This window comes from Hylobates moloch, unplaced genomic scaffold, assembly GCF_009828535.3.
Source record: "Hylobates moloch isolate HMO894 unplaced genomic scaffold, HMol_V3 SCAFFOLD_1, whole genome shotgun sequence".
Taxonomy (NCBI): Eukaryota; Metazoa; Chordata; class Mammalia; order Primates; family Hylobatidae; genus Hylobates; species Hylobates moloch.
Window position 1 is genome coordinate 17,911,869 of NW_026652276.1, and position 19,637 is coordinate 17,931,505.

Consider the following 19,637-nt stretch of genomic DNA (forward strand, 5'->3'; position numbering starts at 1 on the left):
AAATGTGTTCTGGCATACTGCACATGTTATTAATATTTCCTTCTTAGGAGTTTCTCTCACGTTTCAAAAGTTCTATGTTCTGGCCACCAAGGAACATCCCTTTGCCATATACTGTGCAGCCCTCATGGGCCTGGCCGCATGGGCCCAGCCTGCTGGGTGCGATGGGTGCTTCCTGATCCCCCCGGGGAACACTTGAGCAGCGGGTCACTGGCGTGCTGGCCCTGGTGGATGTCCAGCTGCTGATGCTTCTTAAAGATCTTCTGACAGCCTTCAAATCACATACCTGTTGTCTTTGTGCATTTTCATGTTTGTGTTGAAGATATTTCTTCAAGTTTGATTTTGTGTTGAATTTTTGCTTATAGCCACCAGCTGCACAGCTTTCCTCCAGTGTGAATGAGGACACGGGGACTCAGGTGGTACTCCCTGACGAAAGTCCTATCATGCCCTTCATTGCCACAAACAAATGGTTTCCGCCTTGTGCTTGCATGGGTCTGGCTTGCAGGCCTTGTGGTAATTGGCACTGCGTCGAGGAGAGAGTGGATGAACCTCCTGGGAAGTGCTGTGGTCAGGGTGTGTGAGGGTCTCCCTGGTCTCAAGGGTCAGGGAGGACACTGCCTCCAGGACACGCTGCCTATGCATCCCACCACCCAGTTTTACTTGTCTTGGCCTCAAAACTGGAAACATATAGTATCAATATTTAGGCTTCATGTATTTTAGATTAAGGGTGTAAACATTTATTCAGCTCCTACTTATGCCAGAATCTACACTGCCCTGTTAGAAATACAAAAATGGGTCAGGTGTGGTGGCTCATGCCTCCAATACCAGCACCTTGGGGTCCTGAGGTGGGAGGATTGCTTGAGCCTGGGAAGTCAAGGCTGCTATGAGCCGTGATTGCACCACTGCACTCCAGCCTGGGCCACAGAGTGAGACTGCGTCTTAAAAAATGACTCACGCCTGTAATCCCAGCACTTTGGAAGGCCAAGGCAGGCAGATCACTTGAGGTCAGGAGTTCGTGACCAGCCTGGCCAACATGATGAAACCCCATCTCTACTAAAAATACAAAAATTAGCTGGGCGTGGTGGCGTGCACCTGTAATCCCAGCTACTTGAGAGGCTGAGGCAGGAGAATCCCTTGAACCCGGGTGGTGGAGGTTGCAGTGAGCTGAGATCGTGCCACTGCACTCCAACCTGGGTGACAGAGCGAGACTCTGTCTCATAAATAAATAAATGAATGAATGAGAAATATAAAAGTGATTGTCACAGAGTTGGCAATGGGGACAACAAGCTGGTTATGAGTAACTACAGAGGCAGAGCAGGGCGATCACCCGCGGAGTCCCTGGCATCCTCAGGATGCAGGAGATGGAGAGGCCTGGCACCCAGAGGCCCTGAGAGTACAGGAGCAGGAACCGCAGGGCTCCCATTGTTTCTCTGAGGTCATAAACCTGAATATTAAACTTTGGCTACTTTGGTCGTTTGTCATTTTCCTGCATGTGCACAGGATTTCCTCATGGCCCTGTGCGTGTTCCAATGAAAGAGGGCCCCAGAGATGTGATGTGGAATGATTTCCTCCAGGGTGCAGAAGGCAGAATTGCCATGCCCAAGCCCGAGCCTGCTGTGTGCTCCCGGTGTGCGTGGCACCCCTCTCCATGGCACTCCTCCATGAGCCTCTTCCTTCTCACAGCCACCGCCTTCCTCTCGGCCCAGACGGTCTACTACCAAGTGCACACAATTTGTTTTTACCAAGAAAAGCAGTTAACAGTTCTGTTTTCTTTCTATGTCATTTTGTAATGAACATTTTCTTTTTCTTTTTTTTTTTTTTGAGACGGAGTCTTGCTCTGTAGCCCAGGCTGGAGTGCAGTGGTGCGATCTCGGCTCACTGCAAGCTCCGCCTCCCAGGTTCATGCCATTCTCCTGCCTCAGACTCCTGAGTAGCTGGGACTACAGGCGCCCACCACCATGCCCAGCTAAATGTTTTTTGTATTTTTAGTAGAGACGGGGTTTCACCGTGTTAGCCAGGATGGTCTTGATCTCCTGACCTCATGATCCGCCTGCCTTGGCCTCCCAATATGCTGAGATTACAGGCATGAGCCACTGCACCCAGCTGAACATTTTCATATTATTAAAATGATTTGAAATTCTGATTCATAGGTACTGCATAACTTACCTTATATCATCATACTTTATGTGACTATATATAGTATGTATACGTATATGATGTGCATATATGATATGCTATATATGTATCTGTATATAATATATGTTATATACTATATATGTATGTGTACATATATGTATATATTTGTCCAGTTTGTCCAGTTAATTTTATAAGGTCAGTTAGGAAATAGTATTAAACAAATTTTAAAAATTAAGTTCTCATGGAACACAAAAGATAAAATTACTAAAAACTACTCTATTTTTTGTTTTCTTTTCTCTACAGAACCATCCGGGTATGGCTGAAAAGAGACAGTGGTCAGTACTGGCCCAGCATTTACCACACAATGGCCTGTAAGTACCTGAACTGTTCTATTTGAGAGAAGTGTCTCTAATGTTTTTGATGATTTAAATTTCAAAATGTCGGTTGAGTATGGTGGCTCACACCTGTAATCCCAGCATTTTGAGAGGCCAAGGTGTGTGGATCACCTGAGATCAGGAGTTCGAGACCAGCCTGGCCAACATGGCGAAAGCCCGTCTCTACTAAAAATACAAAATTAGCTGAGTGTGGTGGCGTGTGCCTGTAATCCCAGCTACTCAGGAGGCTGAGGCAGGAGAATCACTTAAACCCAGAGGCGGAGGTTGCAGTGACTCAAGGTCACTCCACAGCACTCCCGTCTGGGCGACAGAGCAAGACTCTGTCTCAAAAAAATAAAAATAATAAATAAGTTTAAAAATGTCTGATAAAATATTGCTGCTAGATTTCAAAATGAGTTTCTTAGTTGCCTAATACCTCTGGCAGGCTGTAATAAACTGCAGGAAAAGTCCTTTTCTTTTGCAAAGGAAGTTGAGTCTATGGCTTAACTGAAGCAGACTTGAGCAAAACTGAAAAAAAAAAATAGGAAAATGAACATGTTCTCCTGGATTTTTCTTTGTCTTAATTTGGCCAACTTATGTTAGTAGTAACTTTGTCCTTTGTAGTAGCTGATATCAACACTAAGAAAGGACTGTGCCCTGCATAGCTTCATGACTGCCCAACCTTTTCACAAACCTCTGGACCTATTGAGAGACATGGTCCAAGGTACAACGCATTCTAAATAGATAATTTTCTCAGCAGTCAGTTATGTTCTGTAAATAAATCTGGACAATGAAGCTTCTGCTTTGAGACTTTAAAGCGGCCCTGGAGGCCGGGCGCGGTGGCTCATGCCCGTAATCCCAGCACTTTGGGAGGCCTAGGCGGGTGGATCACCTGAGGTTGGAAGTTTGAGACCAGCCTGACCAACATGATGAAACCCCATCTCTATTAAAAATACAAATTAGCCGGGCATGGTGGCACATGCCTGTAATCCCAGCTACTCAGGAGGCTGAGGCAGGAGAATCGCTCGAACCCAGGAAGCAGAGGTTGCAGTGAGCCGAGATCACACCACTGCACTCCAGCCTGGGCAACAAGAGCAAAACTCCATCTCAAAAAAAAAAAAAAAACAAAAAACAACACACACACACACACACACACACAAAAACAAAAAAAATCAGCCCTGGGATATACTGACATAAGATGACACATAAACTGTAGCCCTTCATGTGAATCTAAGCAGCATCACCATCTTGGTCTCCCACTTCATTTTTTTCAACCTTTCTTGAAAAGAAAGCCCTGTAGAGAATGCCTGGATGTCACCAAAGTTCAAACAGGGAGTCAACTCCGTTATGCCAAGTAGCTGGACAGGAGGCCTCCATAGCTGCTAATTTCCTTGAGGTTTGGTCCTTAATGAGTGATTTTCCTCAGTTAAGGGTTTGAATACACAGAGGACCGCCCCTAAGAAAAGAAAAAAGGCTTTAGTGCATGCTCGATGGTTTGTTACTGAAGACCATTATCAAGTTTTCCAAAGAAGAGCTCTTGACAGTGGTTGCAGATGCTGCTGATGCTGTCCACTGCTTTCTTAAGAGGTATTCCAGGGCTGTGGAGTTTGTTATAAAGACAGAGCAGCCAGTTATTCAGCAAACTACATCTCATCAGCTTGAGTCATCCTCTCAGGCACCTCCTCCTCTGGTAGCACTTTCTCCTTTATACATATATTTCATTGTGCATGCAGCATTTAGGTTCTGTAATAATTTTCACAAAAGGTTAGTAGTTTATTAGGATTTTTTATTTTTCTGCCTTCTACCAACAGCCTGGGCAGGCTGGCCAGCTTCTCTGTCTTGGTAGTCATTCCGTGAAATTGAGAGAGACCTTTTGGAACCCTGGTATAAAGATAACTATTATGAAAGGAGTAGTAAAGCTTTATAATACATAGGACGTTTGAAGACTTCTTGAAAACCTGATCATAATTTATTGTGCCAAGCAGTGGCATCTCTTCTGTTACCCATGCCTGCATGTACTGTGGATGCATAACCTTGGTTCTCACACTAAATTCTCACCTTGAGATATGAAGTAACCGATGTCTTAGTGAAGGTGCTTATGGAGCCTGTCTGATAAATTTACTTTGGAAATTTTGGCAGCAGGGCAGAGGTAGGTGGGACATCCTGGGCCTCTGAGCCCACCTGTTACCCAACCCGCCCCAGTCTCCCAAAAAGACTTCTGTTAGGCTGACTCCTTACTTTCCAGTGACCCAGAGATAGATCTGAGAGCTGGAAGTAGCAACAGCCTGAGGAGTGCATATCAGTGCTGGGAAATGTTTTGTCATCACTGGGGAAAATTTTGTTAATACTATGGCTCTTATGCTTCCCACTCTTCCCTTCCACCATCATTAGCATTTTGGTCATAGCTTAATCTCCCTGAGTCCTTAACCATGAAGTTCATGCTCATTAGAATAGAGACAGAGACTGAGATGGATTTTGTCCCATTTTTAGTTCAGTTACTCCTTGACTTGCATTTCCCCCAAATAGTACAACTTTGTAATGAATTTCTCTCCCAGGACGCCAAAACCTTAGTAGTAGAAATGTGTGTGCTCTCTTGGCTGTTAGATCTCGGGCAAGTGGCAGTGGATCTCTCTGTCTTCAGCCCTTTCTAACTTGACTTAACTGTCCCCTCCTGAAGGAGCTTCTAGCTCAGGAAGGAGGAACTTGAAAGAATAGACACAGCTTCGCAGTGGGTAGTCGACACCTGCATGTTTGTATCTGCACATGTTCAGTGGGTTACTTCTAGATGCTTCTTTATTGCTTCTATTTGTACCTATATCTGCTGATAAAACTGCAGGTACACCACACTAAGAAAACAGAGTGAATGAATTGTGAGAAATAACTGCATGTCTGTTTTAGAATGACTTTTTATTTCAAAATTAAATTTAGGATACAAAAAGAATGTCATGTTAGTTCTAAAAGCTATCTGCAGATTATCCAATTTAGGATGTCTTAGTGGTTATATCCACCAATTTAAACTTTTTCCTGTGACTTGACAGAGTGATCAATAAGCCAAGCCTTAGTATATTGCTATATGCAGTCCAATTATGTTCTATAACATTACCTCACATAAAAAATAACTTTCAGAATCTGCTTTAGCTGAAGAAAAATGGTAACTCTTGGCTTCTATCTTTACTGTGTACTTCATGCCTTTTTTTGGTAATATAATTTTATGAAACCATCACAACAGCTATGCAAGGCAGATAATATTTTTACCATTTTGTGAATAAGCAAGCTGAGGTTAGAAGGGTTAAGTTGGTTGCTTGTCGTTGGAATTCCAATCCATGCTCATCTATGACTCCAAACCTATGCTTCTCACCACAGTAATGGGTAGGTCCACACACTTTTTGTGCAAAGGGCCAGACAGTAAACATTTGGACTATGTGGGCCAATCTCTGTGACACTCAATTCTGCCTTCCTAGCATGCAAGCAGTCATAAACAAGACATAAATGTTGCATGTGAGCAATCATAAGTTATACATAAATGGAGCATGCAAGCAATCATAAATGAAAAGGTCTGACCATGTTCCAAAAAAAAAAAAGTATTTATTAACAAAATATGCAGTCAGCTGAATTTGGCCCTTTGGTGTGATCCAAAGTTTTAAACATTTGATTTTGGACTGCAGTGATGGCTTTTTAAAAGTTCATTGACTTGGCTGGGCACGGTGGCTCATGCCTGTGTTCCCAGAACTTTGGGAAGCCGAGGCAGGCTGATCATTTGAGGTCAGGAGTTCGAGATTGGCCTGGCCAACATGTTGAAACCCTGTCTGTACTAAAAATACAAGAATTAGCCTGGTGTGGTGGTGGGTGTCTGTAATCTCAGCTACTCAGGAGGCTGAGACAGGAGAACCGCTTGAACCCAGGTGGCGGAGGTTGCAGTGAGCTGAGATTGCACCACTGCCCTCCAGCCTGAGTGACAGCGAGACACCATCTCAAAAACAAAAAAAAAGCTAACTGATTGAAAGATGATTCCTATTTTGCTTTATATCCAACCCCTCCCCTTCTACATTAAATTTATATTGCTTATCTCAATTAGAAACCTCCTTTCTAGGGAGAGAGCCAGGATATTACTATATAATACAAAACAAACTAAGGAAGCCTTTCTTTTCTTTTTCAAATGTTGTAGTTGTTTGGCTTCATAAAGTTACCCAGCACTTTGTAATTTTTACACAAAAGAGGGATTTTTACATATTTATGTTGTTTGTTATAGGGTTGGGCATTAAAAAAATTGAAAAGAAGCTTAAAACTAATGCATTTAGTGCCAGCTAGAAAGCAAGCAAAAATGATGACAGTGAATCTCTAAACGCATCAAAGCGTGATTTGATTTGTCAAAGATAAGTGTATGCATGGTTTATTAAAGAACATTTTGATTGTATAAAGATATGTATATATATCTTTGTGGTCATAATACTTAAACTTGATCGTTCTTTTAATCTCAAACATCACTATGTTGGATAAGGGTATACAGGCTCATGGTCAATTCTAATTGTTTTGTGCACAATTTCAGTACGTACCTTTCAGAGCCAACTACATAGTTCTTGGATGCAACTGAAACAGTGTCTATGGTCTGATCATGCAATTAGCTATGTCTTTGCTTTGGGGTACAATCCAGTATTATAGTTTACTTCCTTCCTTTGGCGAGGATATCAGCCTACTAGAGAGAGAACTTTAAACTATATTCAAATGGTGACTTCATTTAAAAGATATTTTTCTTTTATCTTTTTTTTTTTGAGATGGAGTCTCACTATGTTGCTCAGGCTGGTCTCAACTCCTGGCCTCAAGCAATCCTCCTACCTTGGCCTCCCAAAGTGCTGAGATTACAGGCATGAGCCACCCTACCCACCCGTCTTTTAAGAGAAGTTTTATTCCAAAGTAAATTCAAATTTGTTTGTTTTGTTTTGTTTTTCCCTAGCGTGCATTTCCTTGTTTTGGTTCTTCCATTGCTAACTAAAATTCCTTAGGCTGAAACAAATCCAAAATTTTTTTTCCAAACGTTCCAATGTATAAATCACTGTAATTCTAATTTTTGGTAAAAGGAGACAATTTAGAATTTCTCCTTTCTGAAACTCATTCTCTAGCCTGTGATTTCTGGAAGAAGGTAGGGTAGAACATGGAAGGAGTGTTTACATGAGGAGAGGCAGCTGTTCTTCCAGTCACATAAGACTGCTATGGACAAGGAAACCTGTCTGCACCTCACAACTCACGTATGCCATATATCTGTACCTCACATATGCTCACATATGCCATAGAATGGGAATTCTGGTGCTGGGAACCCATCTTTGCACAGCTACTCTTTGACATTTGATGGGAAGGGTGGCAGGGGCGGGATGACCTCCTGAGCGTTTGGGCAGCAGGTCACACACTACACGCACTGGTCCCGAAGGCTTGCCAGACTACAGGTAGGACTTTCAGTCAGATGAAACTTCATGCTGGCTCGCTTCACCCAGCATTATCGAAATAACTAAGAAGATTTGTAAAATCAAGGTTTTAAACTAAGACAACAGAGAGAACTTTAATAACATTTTCAATACGTAATTTTTATAAAACATTTTACCCTCTTTCAGTGAACCTAAATTATACAGTTCTTAATCATGTAGTTCTTAATCAATCACTTTGAAGAATGACTTAAAGTGCTTAGCGTTGCTGGTAATGTGGTCTTTGTCTTTCTGGCAGCTCCTTGCTCTGCTATGGCTTACCATCATGACAGCAGACGGATATTTGTGGGCCAGGATAATGGAGCCGTAATGGTAGGTAGCTTTTAGAATGTGTTTATTACGTTCTTTATATTATATTCTTTATATTGACCTCCCATGTCCCATATTGGCCAGTTAACTTTGGATTAACAATGGATGCTCGATTGTTTGGCATGAAAAATGTTTAATTTAGGCCAGGCACGGTGGCTCACATCTGTAATCCCAGCACTTTAGGAGGCCAAGGCGGGCAGATCGCTTGAGCCCAGGAGTTTGAGACCAGCCTGGGTAACATAGTGAGACCTCATCTCTACGAAAAATCAAAAAAATTAGTTGGTAGTGGTGCACGCCTGTGGTCCCAGCTGCTTAGGAGACTGAGGTGGGAAGATGGCTTGAGCCTAGGAGGTCAAGGCTGCGGTTAGGTGAGATTGCACCACTGCACTTTCACCTGGGCAACAGAGGGAAACCATGTCTCAAAAAAAAAAAAAAAAAAAAGTTTAATTCAGTATAGCTATTAGGTCAAAAATGGATTAAATTAAATTACTGCTTAATTTTAAACCAATTTCTTGGAGCTCAGAATGCTGTCATAATTGATAGCTGGGTGCTCAGGCTGACCCACAGATCATAGCCTTCATAGAGTGAATATGTCACCTACAGCAGCCCCCATCCCTCAGCTGTGATGGTGGAGAGCCTCTGTCACTGTGTGTGTGTGTGTGTGTGTGTGTGTGTGTGTGTGTGTGTGTGGCCATTCAGCCAGCAACTCACAGAACTCTTTAAGGCAATACTTCTCAAACTATCTTTGGCAAAGGACCTGATATTCAAGTTTCTAGTCTGTTATAGACTGGCATTTTTGTGCATCAAATTATATGTATATACTTATTTTTTTAATTGAAATATAACTTATATAACATAGTTACCATTTTAAAGTATATAATTCTGTGGTCTTGTAGTATATTCATAAGATTGTGCAACCATTACCATTCTCTAATTCCAGAATATTTTCATCACCCCTCCCTGCAACAAAATCCCATACCCATTAGCACTCACTCTCCATTGCCCCTTCCCCCAGCTCCTGGAAATCACTAATTTACAGAATCCAAGGATTTGCCTATTTTAGACACTTTATATAAATAGACTCATATAATATGTGTGGCCTTTTATGTCTGTCTTTCACTTAGCATAATGTTTTTAAGATTCATGCCTGTTTGAATTAATTAATTCTTTTTGCAGTGGTTAGTATTCTATGCTGCACTTGGTTGATCCCTTTATTAGTTGATAGACATTTGGGTTGTTTTCATCTTTTGGCTATTATCAATAATGTTGCTATGAAAATTCATGTACATGTTTTTGTATGAACATATTTTTTTCTATTCTCTTGGGTATGTATACCTAGGAGTGGAATTGCTGGATCATACGGTGACTATTTTTTTTTGAGACGGAGTCTGGCTCTGTCACTCAGGCTGGAGTGCAGTGGCGCGATCTCAGCTCACTGCAAGCTCCGCCTCCTGGGTTCACGCCATTCTCCTGCCTCAGCCTCCTGAGTAGCTGGGACTACAGGCGCCTGCCACCGCGCCCGGCTAATTTTTTGTATTTTTAGTAGAGACGGGGTTTCACCGTGGTCTTGATCTCCTGACCTCGTGATCCGCCCGCCTCGGCCTCCCAAAGTGCTGGGATTACAGGCATGAGCCACCGCGCCCGGCCTATATTGAACTTTTAAGCAACTACCAAACTGTTTTCCATAGTGGCTGCACCATTTACATTCCCACCAGCAACACACAAGGGTTCTGGCTCTCCAAATCCTTGTTAACACTTGTTATTTTCTGCTTGTTTTGTTTTGCTTTGTTTTTGTTATGGTCATCCTGGTGGGTGTGAAATGGTACCAGATTGTGGTTTTGATTCGCGTTTTCCTAATGACTAGTGATGTTGAGAATCTTCTTAGGTGCTTGTTGGTCATTTATATCTTCTTTGGAGAAATATCTATTTAAGTCCTTTGCCCATTTTTAATAGAGTATTTTTTAATTGTTGACTTGTAAGAGTTTTTTTCTGTATGTTAGATACTAGACCTTTATCAGATATATGATCTGCAAATATCTTCTCCTAAGAGCTGCCTTTTTACTTTTTTTTTTTTTAAGTTTGGTGAAGTCCAATTTATCTTTTTTTTTTTGGCTACTTAAGCTTTAGATACCATATCTAAGAAACTATTGCCTAATCCAAGGTCATTTATATCTGTAAAGATAAGTATAAATCATCAAGATTTACACCTGTATTTTCTTCTGAGAGTTTTATGTTTAGCTTTACATTTAGATCTTTGATTTATTGTAAGTTAATTCTTATAGTGGTATCAGGGAGGGGTTCCACATTTATTCTTTTATATGTGGACATCCATTTATCCCCGCACCAATTGTTGAAAAGACTTTTTTTTCCCATTTAATTTTCTTGGCGTCTTTGTCACAGAGCCAGCCAGGTAGAGAGCCAGGGAAGAGTTTCCAGAAGTCAATGTTATAGTGGCTTGATGGTGCGGGGCGATAGGGAGGCACCCTAGGGCGACTGGAGAATTGGGCAGAGGCCAGGTCATGCAAGGTCTTGTAGGTCTGGGTAAAGCTTTAAATTTTATTGTAATTGCAGTGAGAAGCTGTTGAAGTGTTTTCAGCAGATGAATAGCATGATATAATTTATATTTTTCAAAGATCCCCCTAACTGCTGGGTGGAGAACGGATTGAAGCACGGCCAGAGTGGTGGTGGGAGAATCAGACTGTTTTAGCGGCCTGGGTGAAAGGACGGTGGCCATGAAGAAGGACAAGTGGATGGACTTGAGATAAGTCTTGGAGACATCTGAGATAAGTTGGCTGTGTAGAGGAGAGGAAGAGATCAGGTGACAGCCAGGTTTTTGGCTTGAGCAGCTGGGTAGGAAGTAGTATTGTTTGCTGAGAAGGGTAAGGCTGGGCAGGGAAGGCAGTTGGAGGGAGAGGAGACAGTGAGAGCCAGCCTAGTTTAAGATACCAGTGAGCTTCCAACTGGCCATGTGAAGTTGGCACAGGATAAACAAAACTGGAGTCCCAGAGAGGTCTGGGCAGAGGGCATCATCATCAGGTCATTTTTCAAGCCACAAGAATGACTGTGAGTAGCTGGGGGCGGGGAATGAAAGAAGTCAGGGCCCAGACCTGCGGCCTAAATAATGACAGTGTTTTGGAGTGGGGTCAAAGGGGAGGCCAGCCAGGGAGGAGGGGAAATGATGATCCTTGAGTGTGACTTTAAGGGGTCCAGACCACCTTATGTAAGCTGAATTTCCTGACCTTGCGTAGTCATGCCAATCACTGAGGGAACTTACTAAAATACAGATTCCCCGGCTCTATGCCAGACCCAGAGCTTTGGAATCACTAGGGAGAGAGCTGGGGATCTGTATAATAAGTGGCAAGTCCTCCAGGTGAACCCTAGGATCAAGTGCTTTAGGGAAACTACACGGTTTCGCTAAAACCACTGAGGAGCAGGAGCAGGTTTCTGGGTTTTGTCAGCTCAGAAATGTGTAGCAGGCTTTGAAGGGACAAGGCTGAAAGTGCAGGTGCCAGTTAGGAGGCTGCCTCTGGACCCCAGTGTGAAATCATGAAACACTGGGGTAGTGATGGAGAAGAGGCTGTGGCCTCAAGAACTGTCTGGGAAGCAGGGCTGGGTGTGTGAATAAAGGTGCGTGTTGAAATAGAGAGCAGCTTTAAGATGACTTTCAGGTTTCTAGCCAGGAGTTAGCTGTCTTCAGAGACAGAAAAGATGCTGATCTATTTTGGGGAAAGGTGATGAGTTCAGTTTTGAGAACTGACCTTGGGTATTTTGAGAACTGAACCTCAGGGTTTGGTCTGGGCAGGGGTTGGGAGTTCGCTGAACATAGACGTCAGAGGAAACTACAACGGTGGCTGCCGTGAACTAGAGAGAGCGGGTAGACTGAGAAAAGCAGAGGGCCAAGGTCACATTCCTAGGGAAGTGTCAATATTTAAAGAAAAGCCAGAGGACTGGGAGCCTAAAGGAGAGACAGGAAGAATGGGCAAAGTGGGAGGAGAGCCAGCCAGGACAGTGCAGCCACAGAAGCCGGAGGGCAGTGAGTTGCAGTGGGGAGGTGAGTAAAGGTGTCAAGGGCAGGAGGGAGAGGATGAAATTGGGCCTGGCTAGTGCCCTCGGGATGGCACTTAGAAGGCAGCTACTGATAACAAGAAGAGCCTTTCCATGCAGTGGGGTATCCCTGGTGAGCCATGCACTGAAGTGTGACTGGGAAATGAGGGAGCCAGAGAGCCTGAGGGTAACCAGAGTGGGCTGGTCACTAGAGAAGCTTTTGGCTGAGAAGGGGTCAAGGAAAGTAGAAGTATAGTTATGAGAGTTTCATTGTTTTTTTTTTTTTAATGAAAGAAGCAGCGTTGGACCAGGTGTGGTGGCTCATGCCAATAATCTCAGCACTTTGGGAGGCTGAGGCAGGAGGATTGAGCCCAGGAGTTAGAGACCAGCCTGAGCAATATAGTGAGACTTCATCTCTACAAAAAATAAAAAAATTAGCTTAGTGTGGTGGCATACCCATGTAGCCCCACTACTCAGGAGGCTGAGGTGGGAGGATCACTTGAGCCTGGGAAGTGGAGGTTACAGTGAGCAGAGATTGCACCACTGCACTCCAGCCTGGATGGCAGAACAAGACCCTGTCTCAAAAGAAGGAGAAAAAAAAAAAAAAAAAAAGAAGCAGCAGCCTTGATGTAAGGGCTGAGAAGAAAGATCCAGTGGAAGGGACAGGCTCCCTGCCCATGCAGTTCACACAGCAGCAGGCGGCAGGTGAGGGTGCTGGAAATGCATGACACAGTAGTGAATGCCGAAGCTCTCCGTTTTAGCCTTCAGAAAATTTTATAGAAATATCATGATGTGCATACACACATATAATGAGAAGCCACTAGGTATAAGCTTCATATAGTGCAGTGGTGCAGTGCTGGTGCATTCATCTCCCTAGGGACCCTTCTTGAGGCCTTCAGTTCAAGGGGAGACTGTCATTATAGGATGGCACATAAGAACTGTTACAGTTGTTCAATGGAAAGGGACAATGCAAATCCAATTTAGCATTAGTTAGCAATTGATCAATTGCTTTTCCACTGAATACAGATTAATATATACAGTGCTGATACATTTTTTCTACTTTGCAAAAACAAGATGGAAAACAAGAAATCTGTATTCTTTTGTGTGCTTTTTTCCCCCCTCACTCTGGTCTGTCAGCAATTCATAATATCCATGTCAATTTAGCATTGATCAATAATAGTATTCTTGGCTGGGCATAATGGCTCATGCCTGTAATCCTAGCACTTTGGGAGGCCAAGGGGGGGTGGATCACTTGAGGCTGTGAGTTCAAGACCAGGCTGGCCAACATGGTGAAACCCCGTCTGTACTAAAAATACAAAAAAATTAGCTGGGTATGGTGGCTCGCACCTTTAGTCCCAGTTACTCAGGACTCTGAGGCACAAGAATCGCTTGAACCCAGGAGGCGGAGGTTACAGTGAGCTGAGATTGCATCACTGTACTCCAGCCTGGTTGACAGAGTGAGACTCTGTCTCAAAATAATATAATAATAATAATAATAATAATAATAATAATAATAATAATAATAATAATGGTAGTAGTAATTAGTGATTTTTCTTTAGAGTTTTATCTTCATAGTTTTATGTTGAGGTTGATTTTTTTGCAATAAAACACATGTACTTTAAATTTCTTTTCCAAGTTATAAAGTATTACATCTATAGAAAGTTTGGGGCCAGGTGCAGTGGCTCACGCCTGTAATCCCAGCACTTTGGGAGGCTAAGGTGGGTGGATCACCTGAGGTCAGGAGTTCGAGACCATCCTAGCCAACATGGTGAAACCCCATCTCTATTAAAAATACAAAAATCAGCTGGGTGTGGTGGTGCACTTCTGTAATCCCAGCTAGTCGGGAGGCTGAGGCAGGAGAATCGCTTGAACCCGGGAGGCAGAGGTTGCAGTGAGCCGAGGAAGCAACAAGAGCTAAACTCTGTCTCTAAATAAATAAATAAATAAATAAAATTTGGAAAATACGGGAGCATAAAAAGACAAAAACCACCTACAATCTCAAAATTTCTCTTTTGTTGTTGTTGTGTTTGTATATTAAATAGGTGTACTTTCCCCCACTAAATTGCTGAGCTACCCAGTGCCCTGTTTTTACTGTAGCTGAGAGCTCTGTTAGAGAGGGGTCTTTGCAGTTTTGCTTTAATATGCAGTGTCTTGAGGGATTTTTTGTGTCACTAAGAGAATAAAGTTTTGTAGTAGGAGGGAGAAGGAATACAGAGTGCTGATTTGGGCAGGAAGAAGTGGACACAAATCCCATGCTGATCAGCAGCACTTACTTCATTCAATTTGGTCTGTTCTCCCAAAGCAATGTTGGCCTGAGGACAGGTCTGGTGAAAGAAGCAATTCATATCATTCCTAAATAACTCGTCTGAAGTCCCAGGTCTTGTGATAATCATTTTTAGATTTTACTTCATTTTTGAAAGTTAAGTTTCTGTTGTTTTTTAAAACCATAACTCTTTTTTAATTTTTAATTTTGTGTATTTGCTTTTAGGAATTTCACGTTTCTGAAGATTTTAATAAAATGAACTTTATCAAGACCTACCCAGGTAATTATAATACACATTATCTTGCGTACACATACATGTAGACATACACAGAACTATAACATCATCTCTTATGATGAAAATTAGATTTTCACATTTTTTAGTTTTGTTACCCCCACAATGCAAGAGACTGTTGTCTTTTAGTGATATTTCAGCTCGTTTTTGCTCATTAACATTTAAAATTTTGTATATCAGGTACATGTGTCAGATTTAATTAACCATTCTTTTATTATTGGATATGTGTACTGCTTCCATTTTTTTGATAACGCACACTACTCTTCATACATGTATGTGTGTGTATATAACTGTGTGTACAATTTTTTGATATGTGTATACATGTGTGTGTGTATTCTTGAATAAGTGTATACACATGTGTGTGTGTGGGTATTCTCGACTGTTATTCTGACTCTAATCCTATAATTCATTGTTTCTGTTTTGTTTTGTTTAAATAGAGACGAGGTCTCAGTATGTGGCCCAGGCTGATCTCGAACTCCTGACCTTAAGTGACCCTCCCACCTCAGTCTTCCAAAGTGCTAGAATTCAGATGTGAGCCACCACACCTGGCCAAATTCTATAATTCTGATTATTTAAGACAAATCCTTAGGTGCTCAGTGAGGAATTTCTTTTTTTTTTTAAAGACAAATTCCTACGAAGTGGAATAACAGGGTCAGACATTAAAAAGTTTTTTTAAATGCCCTAGATTTATTTTGCAAACTGCTTCACAGCAATAGTCCAAGTTTTTACAGTCTGCAAGTGGCGGCTGAGAATACCTGTTCTTGAAGTCTTCACAACATTGCTGCCTTATAATTTCTTTTTCCTGTTTAATAGTCAAGAAAGTTCTCAGTTTGAAAATGATTTAAGCTTTATTTAATGTTGACCATTTGTCATCTTTTCTGAATGTCCATTTATGATTTTGCACATATTCCCAGGGAGCTGGAGTGTTTTGTAACTGAATTGTAAGCACTTTTCACTACAAAGCTATCAATACTTTGTGGCATCTGTGACATATACCTTTTTTTCAGTTTTTACTTTGTTTTGTAAATTTCAATATTTTAAAACTTAAGAAAAGCAAGATCCCAATGACAGCTTCAGATTGAAGTCGCAAAACTAAAGCATTTTGATTAAGTTGTGGATTCCCATCAGACCAATTAGCTGATTCCCAGAAACTTCACCAGAAGACATAACATTTAGGCTCATTTCATTTACTCTATACTTCTAAAATTTTATACTTAATGCTTGTGGATAAAGGTAAAAATTAGAGTGTATATGTGTTGTTCATCTTGGTGAATGTGGTCTAATAATAGGATACTTTAATAAGAAGGCCAAATTGCCTTTCCCTACATATTGTTTCACCTGTTCCAAATTTAAAATAGGAGAAAAGCGTCCAGGCACGGTGGCTCACCCCTGTAATCCCAGCACTTTGGGAGGCTGAGGCAGGTGCATCACTTGAGGTCAGGAGTTTGAGGCCAGCCTGGCCAACATGGTGAAAATCCGCCTCTACTAAAAATAACAAAAATTAGCTGCGTGTGGTGGCACATGCCTGTAGTCCCAGCTGCTCAGGAGGCTGAGGCAGAAGAATCGCTTGAACCCGGGAGGCGGAGGTTGCAGGGAACCGAGAGTGCACCACTCCACTCCCGCCTGGGCAACAGAGCGAGACTCCGTCTCAAAAATAAATCAATAAATAAAATATGAGAAAAGTGATGTAACAATGACCATACATTTGCCCTTGGAGTATGTTGGTCAGGGAAACTGTTTTATAACAATGAATGATAACACTTTACAATCTTGCATTGAGTAATGTACTAGCATTATGGTGTTATTATAACATCAGAAGCAACTTTGAATTCTCAGCTATCATATACAGGTTTATCTTTAAAATAATCAAGAATCCATAAATTCTTTTGTGAGGTATATACCTACGAGTTTGGAGACCTTTAAATGCCTGGCTTGGAGACCCTTAAATGCCTGGTCAATGTTTTTGTCAAAAGGCAAATTCCTTAATAAATTATTTCATCTGGCCAGTTGTGGTAGCTCCCACCTGTAATCCTAGCACTTTGAGAAGCCAAGGAGTTTGAGACCAGCCTGGGCAACATAGAGAGACCATACTGCTATAAAAAATTAGCCAGCCATGGTGGCACACACTGTAGTCCCAGCTACTTCGGAGGCCGAGGTGGGAGGATCACTTGAGCCCAGGACTTAGAGATTACAATGAGCCATCATCAGACTACTGCACTCCAGCCTGGGCAACAGAGTGAGACCCTGTCCCTTTTTTTTTTTTTTTTTTTAAAGCGTGTGTGTGTGTATTTTTCATCTGTCATTAAGGATCAAATTATTTCATATTCACATCTCATGTTATTATCTATATTTTGGTTGTCAAAGTGTTTTTTTTTTTTTTTTTTTGAGAAAGAGCCTTGCTCTGTTGCCCACACTGGAGTGCAGTGGCATGATCTTGGCTCACTGCAACCTCTGCCTCCCGGGTCCAGTCGATTCTCCTGCCTCAGCCTACCTAGTAGCTGGGATTACAGGTGTGAGCCACCACGGCCAGCTGATTTTTTGTATTTTTAGTAGAGAAGGGGTTTCACCATGTTGGCCAGGCTGGTCTTGAACTCCTGGCCTCAAGTGATCCTCCCGCCTCGGCCTTCCAAAATGCTGGGATTACGGGCATGAGCCACCATGCCCTGCTGGTTGTCAAAGTTCTTTATGGGGTATAAGGCAGCATAGGTTTCTTGTGCAGTGGTTCTTGGACCTTTATATTTAATTGACTAATAACATTTTAGAAAACATTTGGAGGACTAATATAGGGATTGCTTATTTTTTATTTTGCCAAGTGAGAGTTTAAAAACTAAAAATGAAGCAAAATAAGCATGACTGTATCTCACCATACTTTCATAAAAGAAAGGATATCTAAAAAAAACCAAACAGCAGAAAGGATATAATCTTAGAAATAGGATGGCTCTTCCCAGGAAAAAATAGCTGACTATTCACTACAGCATCTTTACCACAAACTAGTTTAAACCCTATGACTGTTTGGCCTGAGTTTAACAACTACAGATTTAGTGGAAAAAGTGTTTTGAGTCAGATAGACCAAATTAATCTATCACTTATTAGACTTTGGGCATATATTAGTATTTACATTTAATTTATATTTATAAATATTTAATAAATAGTTAATATTTGCTTCTCGGTTTTCTTACCTGAAAATCAATATAATAATACACACCCTGTAAGTATTTATGCAAATTAAATATCATTAAAGCAGAAAAAGCATTAGGCTCCACATCAGACGCTGAGACAGATCTTTCGCGATATGGCCTACTCAAATTTAACATTATTTTCAGTTTTAAATTTTTATTTTTTAATTAGAGACAAGGTCTCACTGTCTTACCCAGGCTGGAGTGCAGTGGTGCAATCATAGCTCAATGTAACCTCCAACTCCTGGGCTCAAGAGATCCTCCCACCTCAGGCTGCTGAGTAGCTAGGACTACAGCAAGTGCCACCATGCCCAGCTGGTTTTTAAAAATTTTCTGTAGAGATGGGGTCTTGCTTTGTTGCCCAGGCTGGTCTCCAATTCCTGGCCTCAAACAATCCTCCTGCCTCGGCCTCCCAAAGTGCTGGGGTTATAGGTGTGAGCCACTGCGCCCAGCTGAATTTAAGATTAATAGCTGTCATATCATCCTTTAAGTTTCAGAATCCTTCATGAGTATTTAATTGTTCAGTGTAACCTTTTAGCAGTGGATGAATCTGACCTTCACGTAGACTTTTGGGGCGAGCCCTTCAGTTCTTTCTAAGCAGTCTGTACAGCTGAGAGCAAGGTCAGCAGTTTCTCTGTCTGGCCTTTGACTCATTCATCAGACTGGATGCTTATTAAACATCTGCTGCATGCAAAGTTCTGTACCAGATGAAGTAGAAGGCAGGTTACACTGCCCCGGTGTGGCTTATAATTGACCTGGAAATATTTCCAGAGTTAGGTAACAGACAGGATACCTTCCTCATTCTCAGCTGTTATTTTGGAATAGAGAACTTTACAAAAGCTTTGTCTTTATGAATAATAAAATGTTACACACTGATAAAAAGTATTCCAGAAACAAAACACATAACACCATTTTTTAATTTTAGAAAACTGCCATTGCTCTTATTTAGAATGCCAGTGTTTTCTGAAGGTTCCAAACACTGAAGTTACAGACGATTAAAACATTGCACTGTTACAACTGCTGCTTTCCACATGGTTCTTGTTCATACAGTTTTTTACAGGAAAGTAAAAATGTTCTCTTGAGCATAGCAAAAAAAAAAAAAAAATCTATTCTCTAATCTATCATTTGATTTCTCCTTGGGCATTACTCTTTAATGATTCCTAGCTTCTGGTGGCCACGCCTGTGGGGAGCAGAGGGCAGGGCCTTGGAAAGAGCCTGTGCTAGTGAGTTTGTTGAGCTGGGGCGGGTTGTCTGAAATATACTCACAGAGGACAGGCATTTCTAGTACACTCTTGTACACAGCTGTGTCCTGGCTGAGCAGATTGAGAGGCTGAGCCTCAGTTCTTCCCCGTAGAGTGCTGTTTCTGGAGATGACGTCTCTTCACCTTTGTGTTCCTGCAGCTCATCAGAACCGGGTGTCTGCGATTATCTTCAGCTTGGCCACAGAGTGGGTGATCAGTACCGGCCACGACAAGTGTGTGAGCTGGATGTGCACCCGGAGCGGGAACATGCTCGGGAGGCACTTCTTCACGTCCTGGGCTTCGTGTCTGCAGTATCCTTCAGAGCCACGGA

At 42.0% G+C, this 19,637-nt stretch overlaps 1 protein-coding gene across 2 annotated transcripts in view; it reads left to right on the forward strand.

Annotated features, from left to right (window-relative positions):
• WDFY1 (WD repeat and FYVE domain containing 1) overlaps positions 1-19,637 on the forward strand; it is an 86,368-nt gene that overhangs the window by 24,739 nt on the left and 41,992 nt on the right. For both annotated transcript variants that reach the window (XM_032754346.2, XM_032754347.2), the window contains exons 2-5: positions 2,437-2,504; positions 8,220-8,293; positions 14,823-14,877; positions 19,467-19,617. In XM_032754346.2, coding sequence (XP_032610237.1) covers positions 2,437-2,504; positions 8,220-8,293; positions 14,823-14,877; positions 19,467-19,617 — 348 coding nt within the window. The remainder of the gene's footprint in view (positions 1-2,436; positions 2,505-8,219; positions 8,294-14,822; positions 14,878-19,466; positions 19,618-19,637) is intronic.